The sequence below is a fragment of the Sinocyclocheilus anshuiensis genome, unplaced genomic scaffold, assembly GCF_001515605.1.
Source record: "Sinocyclocheilus anshuiensis isolate Anshui unplaced genomic scaffold, SAMN03320099.WGS_v1.1 scaffold955, whole genome shotgun sequence".
Taxonomy (NCBI): domain Eukaryota; kingdom Metazoa; phylum Chordata; class Actinopteri; order Cypriniformes; family Cyprinidae; genus Sinocyclocheilus; species Sinocyclocheilus anshuiensis.
In genome coordinates, this window is record NW_015546094.1 from 1,336,714 (window position 1) to 1,347,890 (window position 11,177).

The following is an 11,177-nucleotide window of genomic DNA, read 5'->3' on the forward strand; positions in this document are numbered from 1 at the left end:
GCATTGGCTCATTTAGTTTACACTCGAAGTAGATTGGTCTCTCTAAGCGAGATCCCAATTCGTCGGTCATCCGACGTGACGTCTCCGTTCCCTCCTTCAGGGAACGAGGGTTACCATACGTAACCGAGACGATCTCTCTCTTACCACGAGGTTGCCCTCCTTCGCAGCGAGTTTGAGCGGTGTGAGGCCTCTGTAGTTGGGTACCATGTCTAGAGGGATAGCGGGGTCCAGATCGGCATCTTGTGTCATCAGCAGATCAAAAACCTGACATGCAGTTGTTTTATTGGGCTGCAGAACCAACAGATGAAGAATGCTATTACCTGTTGATGAGCGAGAGAAAGAGTTACAACCAAAGATGCAGATAGAAATATCACACTGTAAGTAAAAGGTTACTTCCTCTTACCCAGGGAATCCTGGGCCCGGACATTAGCCCCAGCTTTTATCAGCATGGCTATAATTTCTTCATTACCCACACAGCTCGCAAATGCCAGGATGTGCTCACCTACAGTCACACAATTGATTTATTTATGTCATAGTCATGGGAAACTACATCTCTCCTGATGCTCATCCACATCCATAACTATTAAAATAATCCGATTTAATAAAAGTCATTAATAGAATAAAAACATCCATCTCACCAAAGTACAGAAGTCCTCCTCTTCTTTTGCGGAAGTACATGCCCGTGACCCTGGGTGTCGCCACATCACCTCCTCTTGCTATCAACTCCCTGACTAAGTTCACATTCTGGTTAACAGCAGCAATGTGAAGGGCAGTTAAACCTGTCAATCACGTCATACATTAATCAGACCTACAAAGAGTTATTAAATTGCATGAAATGTTTGAGGAGGTTTTTGCTTTTTAAATAAAGACCTTGGTAGAGTTCAGAGGTCATGGGCTCGTTGATGAGCTCCGGCGCTCCTTCCATCAATGCCACAGCCGCATTAAAATGATCACTCATCGCAGCAACATGCAGAGCCGTCTCTCCAAGTTCACCTAGAATGCACACCAATGCCAGATGCACATTCAGTTCTGGATTTGTCATTTAGTGTGCCAGTAAATAATGGCAAAAAGTGGTTTACCTCTCTCAAAGATATTTGTAGATGAACAGTCAAGCAGTTTCTTTATACAGGCTGCATTATTCTCCTTAGTGGCAGAAAACAGGGGGATGTCATTTACTCTGCAGAACATAAAGAGACATGACTACAACCGTAAATGGGAGCTGAAATCAGTACAGGTTATGCTTGCAAGGCAGCAGCACTGTGTTGATATTCTTGTAACATCATTTTCCTTTCTTATTGTACTTAATCTCTGCACAGATTTCTGTAATAATTTCAGTTAAAATGTTTTGTAGGCAATTTAATTTTCTGTTTGGTTTATATACATTTGATCATTTTTAAGCTATTTAAGACTGAACTTAAATCTCCCTTTGACTTACATTGTTAAATTATTACACTGCAACGTAGGCACAGAGGCAGCTGTATACCATTTTAAAGCACAGTCATGACAAAATGTGTTCATTTACACAGAACCAAAGTCTAAAACCTAACTTTACAAACACAATGTTCTTTTCCTAGCATTTCCTTGTTGAAATAAAAAAATGTAGATTCTATTTCTTAGAATGTAGTTTCTAGCTCTTTACTTTTTGTTCTGCGTGAGGAAGGTCTCATCCAACATTTCGTTCCATCCTTTTCTATGCTGAAGGCGGAATTTCAGTTGGCTCCACCAATGGTTTATCTCCCCTGCAGCAGTTCTGGAGATGGCTGGTGACATGGCTTCTGGTGGAGTTTCAGACCAAAAAGACTGACAAGAAGAAATCGACATTGTCAAAATAAGTTAGACCACAGAAAAAAGCGATTTTCAGAAACATATTCTTAGAAATTTCTGCACAGTCTTTAAATGAACATGCAGATGAAGTTGTTTCTGTCCTCATCAGCATGTGCAAGATTTAATTATAAAATCAGTATATAGTTAATCTTAATAATTAAAAATATACTTTAAAAGTAACAGTTCTTTTTAAAACTATTACACAAACAGACGACTTGTTTATGTACATTCTATCTTACCCTTAAATTCATTTTGTTGATGTAACTTAATGTATATATGATGATTCAAAATCTTTTATATTTGTATTATTTTATATTGAAAACACTAATATATTTTGATATGATATTGATATTATGATTCATCTTTCACATTTTTTTTTTAAATGCAGAAAAGCAACCACGATCCACTTTCAAAACATAGCATTCAATTATATATGCACTTGCTATATTGCACTTGTTATATATGCACTTGCCAAAGATGCCAGCATTCAAAGCAATATTCACCTACCTTACAAAAATCCTTATTATGTTATTCCAATGTTATTTTTAGTAATTGATGTACAGCATGTTTGTTTGACTGTCAGTGGACAATACAAAGCTACGCAGCCTGACATCAGTATTTATACTTATAGCTGAGTCTGGAAAGGAGGGTGGAGGACGTCACACAGGTGGACAGCAGAAAAGGATCCAGAGGGTTTTAGGTGCCCAGTGACCCAATGTAGCCTAGTTTGAGACTGATTGTGACAGTTATGTTAAATACTTGTGTTTGTAGCCTAATATAGCCTAAATGTGTTAACAACTTGATTACTGTAAATAACTTATGCACGATCCAATTAGTTAATATATGTTTAGAATGTGTTTAAGGAAGCTCTTTCCTGTGCTGGAGTGCGCCCTTGTGTGTAAATAAGTTTGGTGTACAAGTTATAGGCTACAAGTGATTGAAGTGATGCGAGCTCTAGCTACATGAGAGCTAATAAACATGTTGTTCTCCAGTAGGCTATACAAAAGTCTCTGAACTAGCCTACAATTAGCCTACTAACTTCGAATCTTCTTATTAAAGATGTGTTACTTTCTTTGGATTTCTTTTTTCAACTAATTGTTGTTTTATTATTTGAAGTAGCTATTTAAAGATGATTTGTACTAAAGTGGACATCTATGGGCTTTCTTCACTATGTACCTCTATGGAGTGGCGAGATTGGTCCGTTGTCCATATTTTTCGGTCCTCACCCATCATCTTTCACTGCGTAGCCTACCTGAAACAAAACCATATCAGTCAACAATTTGTTAAAAGCACTGTGTCAGATAAATGTACAGCAAACCTGTCCCAAACCAGCTGACGGATACCAGGATGTTCCAGATGAGTCAAAACGACCTTCATTGGCCGGAAAATGTACCTTTATTGAAGCGCGGTAGGTTTTGAGGTCCAGGGCCCAACGTCCGATCAACGAGCGTTTGTTCTTCTCCACTGAACGCTAACACTTCAGTCCTAAATCCACTCAAAAACCAAAGAGTCTTCCTCTATAATAGCCAGCAACAGACTACATGACTACTTCTCTCAGTAATGTGGCGAAGGACTGGTCAGACAGATACCACCACACCAGGTCAAGGCATAAACCGGTTTTCAAGATTATTTCGTAATTATTCTCACGTCTTTCAGCGTAACAGGACTGACCACTTATGTTTTGCCCCACTAAAAGTCGCCTAATGGTGTTTTGCACGTCGTTCCAAGATGTTTACTTGTAGTAAACTACCAAAAAATCTGTCAAGCTGTCTGAATGAGCGAAACATATGAGGTCTAGTTTAATGCAAAATACCACACGACGTTATTAACCGTCGAGTAGCCTAGTTTCACTGACAAGAAATGCTTCGTTTGTTTTTCGCTATATTATTTTAATCTAACCGGTGACCAAAATTCAGCTTGAAGAATCAAAATATTTCTTAAACAACTTAAGAAAAAAAAATATTTACACAAAGTTGCCCAGGCAGCTATGGCAATGGCTAGCCTATATATTTTGACTTGACCATAACTGCCTTATAGTAATTAACAAACAAACAAATAGCCTAACTGAATGCATAAAATGTTACTTTGTTTGCAGCTTTCAACTGGGTGTTATTGAGGAATTTTAGACTATGCCGTTTTCTGCTGGTTACAATTGTTGCCATAAATAAAACACATTTTTACTGAGATTTTAAAAACATTTTAGAAAATGCATGCAGCTGCTGGCATTTCTGGGAAAAATCAGGGATTAAGAGGACATTATGCAATAACAACATCAGAGAGTGGCTGTGTAATATAGGGTAATTTAAGGCATAATACATAGTGGTCAAACACCAGAGACCTAAAAAACAAGGCCTAATTGTATGTTTACGTCACAAAGAAGAAATAAGTGTTTTGGTTAACCAAGAGAACCTTGTCGGTGGGGACATCAGTGAAACCTGATATATTTTCCATATCAACACTGAATGTAGCTATACATTCACAAAAGTTTTACATTAGTTTTACATAACTAATGTAAAGGACTGGTTTCGGGTGAGTTTGGATGGTGTGAAAGACAAATGATGGTCAGGTATATGAGTCATAATGGTTGGCCAAAAGTGTTTTAAATGGCGTGTAAAGGACTCAGAAACGCAGTACGGGATACTATCTGTTAGTTGGACCGCATATTGTGAAGTAATGGATGTTTTTTTTTCTTTCTTCCAGTTGACTCAGTCATGTGTTGTTTTGCATTAAAAAGCACATATTTGCTGTGTGTTATGTTAGAGCTTCAAAGAATAGCCTAATACCCAAGGCATGTGTTTTACTTTGACTTCTTTTGGGTGTTACAGCACCTTGTGTTGTTTTTTTTTAATGTTAAGATGTTGTAAGATTTCAATGTCCAAATTAGTGTGTGTGATTTCATCCTGCCTACCACAAATGATTGCAAACAACTTATTTTGTTGCAAAAATTTAATGGACAGTTTCAGTTAAGTTCACCAAGGTCAGAGTGCAGCAGGAATGTAGAGTTTTTGTCATTTTTGCGCCTGGAATAATGCAAGTTATTGCAGGATGCTTTTCACTAACCTATATGCTGCAGTGTGTGATGCTGTCACAGCAAATATTTACAATAATCAGCAGCAATTCACAGAGTAACACTTGTTTAGCGACCAAAACAAGTGGGTGTGCATGTTTTTTTGCAACATATAAGGGTAGTTGAGGCAAAACAAGTGGGTGTGCATGTTTTTTTTGCAACATATAAGGGTAGTTGAGGCATAATATGTCACCATTTCTTTCTTTTTTTTAAAGTTTCTAAAACATTTTATGGAATATATATGATTATTTGATGAATAGAAAGTTTAAAAGAACAGCATTTAGTTTAGTTGATATATATATATATATATATATATATATATATATATATATATATAGTTAATGTAGTCTCTCAGAATATATGCATGCATAATTATAATTATGCAAATTAGCAAAATGCCATTTAAAACATGGCATATTAACATGACACAGCAGAAATAGCTGCGTGTTTTAACTTTCATTTAAAATAGTTATTTTGTGTATATGCGGACTTTGTGTTCATTACCCCTATCAGATCATACTCTGATCGCATACTGAGAATCTTGTCCACTTTCAAGTAAAGCTGACGCACACTGATCAGTGTCTGATATGTGTCATGCTGCTGACTCTGTGCTGTTTATGGCAAACAAGAAGGACATATCAGCAACGTGATGAGTACAGACTTTTTGTGGTTTAAGATGATGTAAACAAATACAGTAGGCATCTTTAAACAAACTCATATATTTTACAAATTTGGACAGTAGTGGAACAGTGATGAACAACTGTACAATCAAACAGATTCAAATTGACATCAACATGATCATACACTCCCTTTTTGCATTTTTTTTTTACACAGAAATCTATTCACACTTTTTTTCAGCAGCACCAAACAGTTTCATCCGTACTGTAAATCTGTCACACACACACACACACACACACACACACACACACACACACACACACACACACACACACACACACACTATGCACAAGGAGCACATCTCTCTCTTTCACTTCACCCAGCAATTGTAATCACGTTTACTGTAACACCTACTTCACAATGCTTGTATATTACAGTGTGACTTTATGCTACATTGTTTCAGGGGTGAAATAGTCATTTACAGGAACACGCCTACTCGTGGACAGGACTTGGTGGCGGGAAACTGGTTCACAGGTGAGAAAGTGGAACATCACAGGTAAGCAGTGAACTACCGTGGCCGCAGTGTACGATTGATACTCGCAAAATGCAAAAACTTTACCATTTGTGTGTCTGAATAACTTACTGTAAGTATTGTATGATTTTACAACACTTTACACACCAAAAAGCATACAGTGCAAAATTCTTTTCTTTATGTTAGTTATTTGTCTTTATTTATTTTCCAGTAAAAATAACATCCATAAAACGAAATACATTTACTCAAAAAGCATATTATGATTTTTTTTTTTATTACCTATGTCTTGGGAAAGACATACTACTTTTATACTACTTGCATCATTGCCAAATAGTTTGGGGTCAATAAGATTTTTGTTATTAAATTGTTTAAAAGTGACACTAAATAAGAGATACTGAGAGACTATGAAAGATTTTTTTAAAACTGATTAAAGATTTTAAATTGTTACAAAAATTATATATCAAATAAATTTTGTTCTTTTGAACTTTCTATTCATCCAACAATCCTGAAAACCAAAATTATTAGTTTTCACAAAAATATTTATGATATAAAATATCATAACTGTTTTCAACATCAATTATAATGTCTCTTGATCACCAAATCAGCATAACAGAATGATTTCTGAAGGATCATGTGACATTGCACTGCAAAAAGGCATATCTTAGTATGTTTATGTTTGTCTTGTTTCTAGTCAAAATATCTAAAAATTCTTAAATCAAGATGCATTTACTATATAAGCAAACTGAAGATATTTAGTGTTGTTTCCAGGGGGAAACTAAATTAAGTGCATTTTGCTTAAAATAAGTAAAATATTCTTACAACAAGAGTATTTTACTTAACCCACTGGCAGATTTTACTTATTTTAAGCAAAATGCTCTTAATTTAGTTTTCCCCCCTGGAAATCATTTTGCATATCTAGTAAATGCATCTCAATTTAAGAATTAAATTATTAAACTAGAAACAAGACACAAATACTAAGTAAGATATGCCTTTTTTTGCAGTGTGAACTGCTGAATATTCAGCTTTTATTTTAAATTGTGATTATATTTTACAATATTACTGTTCTTACTGTATTTCTGATCTTGGTGAGCAAAAGAGTCTTCTTTCCAAAACATTTAAATCTCACTGACCCCAAACCTTTGTTCAGTAGTGTGAATTTTCTGAAAACAATATTAACACATCCTTAACAAAAACTTGATAAGCTCTCAGATATTTTTACTGGAAAGCAAGGCAAAATGCTTATTATAAACATGACTTTTAGAAGTGTACTTGTGGGGTTCAGTTTATTGATCAATATGAGTATTGTTTGTGTAGTTAAAAATAAAACATCTAGTGCCCTTGACCACACGTACCAACAAAGACATAACAGTCAGTTACCATCCATTTAAAGTCTCTGATTGTCCTTGCAACTGATTGTGAAGGAGCTTTCTTTTTGTGTTCTTAAGGCTCAAGTTCATACTGAATGCCAGTAAGTAATGAACTGATAAGAAAGTGAGAGGTAGTGCAACACCGAAGGAGGGAGTAAGTGAAAGAAGAATATGGAAGACAACAGTTCAGCAAGAAAGCGTGGGACTGATGGGCAAATAATTCATCATAAAAATCTTTTTTCACTCAAGGCTCTTTTTGTCATCCTCATGTCTATTCCAGTGTTCTTGTGGGCTGCAACAGGCTGTGGACTCTATCTCCCAGCATGCACTGCTGTGTCAACACAATTTGGGAAGCATCAGACCTCCCCATGTCCCTGAGTGAGGTGTGTCCTGAGCTGCTTAGCTGCATTTATGATCTTCCGCTGATGACCGAGCAGATTCACTCCTAGAGCCTGAACATCCCTGAGAGAAAAGTGATGCATTATTATATTCACAGCACGTACACAGAAACATGAAACAGTAAATGAATGTTTCTTCAACTGAAATAGATTTTTTTTATGGATAGATCTTTATGTATAGATAACCAACAGGTAACCCAGACCTTTAGTCTTAAAATTAGGGCTGCACAATTAATCAAATTTCTAATCGCAATTACAATTATGGATGCCACAATTACGTAATCGTTCAAAGCGGCAATTAATCGTTCAAAGTCCACTTATGTTATTCTGCACGCTTAAGCTTGTTTAATTTCATATAAAAATACGGCATGCATTTGCATCAAACAATGGGATAAACATCATTCAATGTAAATTGTGATAATCGTAATTAATAATCGCAATTACAATTTCAAGGGAATAATGGACAATTATGATTTTTGTCATAATCATGCAGCCCTACTTAAAATACAAATAAAATGATAAAAATAAGACTCCTTACATTTGAAAACAAATCTAAACAAAGAATGAAATAAAAACAAACCAATAATTCTATATTTACTTTATATCTCTACATAGATCTACACACTAATGCTTAAACGTTTGGGATCATTATCTTTATTTTAAAAGATTACTTTTATTCAGCAAGGATGCATTAAATTGATCAAAAGCGACAGTTATGACATTTATAACGTTACAGAAGATCGATTTCAAATAAATGCTGTTCCTTTGATCTTTATAGTCTCTGATCAAACAAATGCAGCCTTGCTGCCCATAAGAGGCTTCTTGAGCTTTTGAAAAAGTTGATGTACTTGTTTACCAAAGAGACAGCAGTGTCAGGAATGAAATATGAGAAAGAGAAAAAGAAAGTAAATGTCAAATTATTCAAGAAGTGTGAAAATATGATTCAAGTGAGTGTGTTTATAATGTATAAAATTGCCCATTAGAGAATGCTATTAAACACAATACATCATTTGAGATGTGGCACGAATGACACTGTGGTAAGAATTTTTAGTTCTTTTTGAAATAATGTAACAAAAAATACATTCTTCTGTGATGTATGAATGTGTTGGACAAACTCATGTGAAAAGTGTGTTTTAACGTACTCCACTGTGAGCATGCTCACTTTTTCCAGACTGTGGTACTGTGCTCTCTCAAACGCATCCTTATACCGGTCCATCTTTAGAGCTGTCAGCCAATCACTGACTGTTGTCACTGTTGAGAGGTCAGTAGGGGTGGGGCTTAAGAGTGGCTGGGTGGGACTAAGAAAGAGGAGAATATTTGAAAAATGAAACACAGAATCACCTGGTAAAATAAGGTGGTAACTCGAGTAACTCACCGGCTGTGTTCGGCCTTCAGGGAGGCAGGGTGGCGTATGAGACGGTCAAGAGACGACAGGAGAGAATCAAAGCCTGGCCGGTCTTGTCTGTTGGCCTGCCAGCACTGCAGCATCAGAGAGTGAAGAGCTGGAGGACAACCGTTCGGAGCAGGTAAACGGTACTGCTCAACCACTGCCTTCATCACCTAGAGAAAAAGAGATGACACATCTCTCTACACACTGCAGCTAAGTGACAAACACATTCTACAACCTGGTTTAGTTACAGTTGCAGAACATATCACGGAATGATAATTTAGGGGATTCACTCCCATATTTAAATACGGTTGTCACTCTGAAATTTTACAGTGTGTATGTGGCCTTAGTGAAGTGTTTAATTATATTAGACGAGAAATACAAAAGAAGGGAGTAGACAAGTGATTTGGAGGAAAAAGGAACTGAAAAACAGAAAGAACTGAGTTAGAAAAGAGGAATAAGATGGGAAAAAACATTTAGTAAGATATTTGCACAATGCACATGTTTTATATCATCATTACTGGATTGTGTCATTCACTTCACAGGATATTCGTTAATAAATGTTCAAATACTCTTTTTGCTGCAAATCAAAGTCTTAGTGCTGGTTGGCTTGGTTCATGTCTCAGAGCTCTTTATTGAATCATTCTTCGAAATCCCTATCAAGAAAAAGTATGGGAAAAATACTTCCAGATTCAAAGCAGCTGAAAAACTAGGCGTTTAATGTTGTACTATTTAGTCAACATGTGAATATACACCTATTGAGGTCATTACATTTCTAGCTGTCGGCTAGAAACTTTTCTAAAAAATACTGTAAAATCTGCTAAATGTCACACTCCCACAGTACTGCTGCAAACTTTAAATCTCAAGCAGTGATTTAAACACAGCACAAACACACACACACACACACACACACACACACACACACTTTTTTTCAATTTTTTCTGGGGACATTCTATAGGTGTAATGGTTTTTATACTGTACAAACACTTGATTCTATATGATTTATAAGCTGTTTTCGTAATGGGGACCAAAAAAAATGTCCCCACAAGGTCAAACTGTACTGGTGTTACTATACTTGTGAGGACATTTGGTCCTCATAATGTAGGGAATACCAGGTAAACACTCAGACACACACACTGTACTATTCTGTGTTTTGTTTATGCAACTGCTCATGAGACATTCTAATAGCTCCCTCTAGTGTACATTTGGTTCATTTAACTGCTTTGTCACTACATGGGATGTAAAATTTATAATGCTCACCTCTTGGTTGCTCATGTCCCAGTATGGACGTTCTCCATATGACATGACCTCCCACATGAGTATCCCAAAACTCCAGACATCACTCGCTGAACTGAATTTACGATGCTGGAAAGCTTCAGGAGCTGTCCACCGCACTGGGATCTTACTGCCCTGAAAGACAAGAGGGAATAATTCAATCAACGACAACACAAATGAACAAAAAAACTCAAGAGCAACAATGGAAAGAACTAAAAATGAAAGGAATGTACATACATCCATTTAAATAGTGTTTTGTACATTTACAGAAATTTTCCCATAACGCACCAGTGAAGCAGTGTAGGTGGGCATGTTGTGGTCCAGACCCCTCATTAAACGGGACAGGCCGAAGTCAGACACCTTACAAACCAGGTTTGAATTCACCAGAATGTTCCGGGCAGCAAGGTCACGATGGACAAAATTTCTCTCTGAAAGATAACGCATTCCAGCTCCAACACCTCTCAACATGCCTACCAGCTGCAACACGCTGAACTGATCCTCGTTTTCCTAAAAAAAAAGAAAAAAAACAACAAATGTATGAATATGCATTTTTAATTTAATGTATTTTTCATACATGTTTGATGTAAAACATCTTGTAATTTTAAATAATGTAATACTATAAAGATAAATATATTTTATTTATATGAACACAAATCATTTAATTAAATTTCCTGTCATTTTATAATATATTTTATTTATAAATAAATAA

General features: G+C 36.0%; 2 protein-coding genes across 2 annotated transcripts in view; both read right to left on the minus strand.

The window, feature by feature from the left end:
- LOC107700202 (transient receptor potential cation channel subfamily V member 5-like) overlaps nt 1-2,401 on the minus strand; it is a 6,827-nt gene extending 4,426 nt beyond the window's left edge. The window contains exons 1-7 of the mRNA XM_016501780.1: nt 2,332-2,401; nt 1,640-1,800; nt 1,080-1,177; nt 871-993; nt 639-779; nt 404-502; nt 145-320 (exon numbers count right to left, since the gene is read on the minus strand). Of these exons, the coding sequence (XP_016357266.1) occupies nt 145-320; nt 404-502; nt 639-779; nt 871-993; nt 1,080-1,177; nt 1,640-1,770 (768 nt within the window). The 5' untranslated portion in view covers nt 1,771-1,800; nt 2,332-2,401. The remainder of the gene's footprint in view (nt 1-144; nt 321-403; nt 503-638; nt 780-870; nt 994-1,079; nt 1,178-1,639; nt 1,801-2,331) is intronic.
- Nucleotides 2,402-7,148: 4,747 nt separating this feature from the next.
- Nucleotides 7,149-11,177, minus strand: part of LOC107700205 (ephrin type-B receptor 5-like) — a 31,595-nt gene continuing 27,566 nt past the window's right edge. Inside the window, exons 16-18 of the mRNA XM_016501786.1 lie at nt 9,182-9,366; nt 8,949-9,104; nt 7,149-7,870 (exon numbers count right to left, since the gene is read on the minus strand). Coding sequence (XP_016357272.1) covers nt 7,765-7,870; nt 8,949-9,104; nt 9,182-9,366 — 447 coding nt within the window. The 3' untranslated portion in view covers nt 7,149-7,764. The remainder of the gene's footprint in view (nt 7,871-8,948; nt 9,105-9,181; nt 9,367-11,177) is intronic.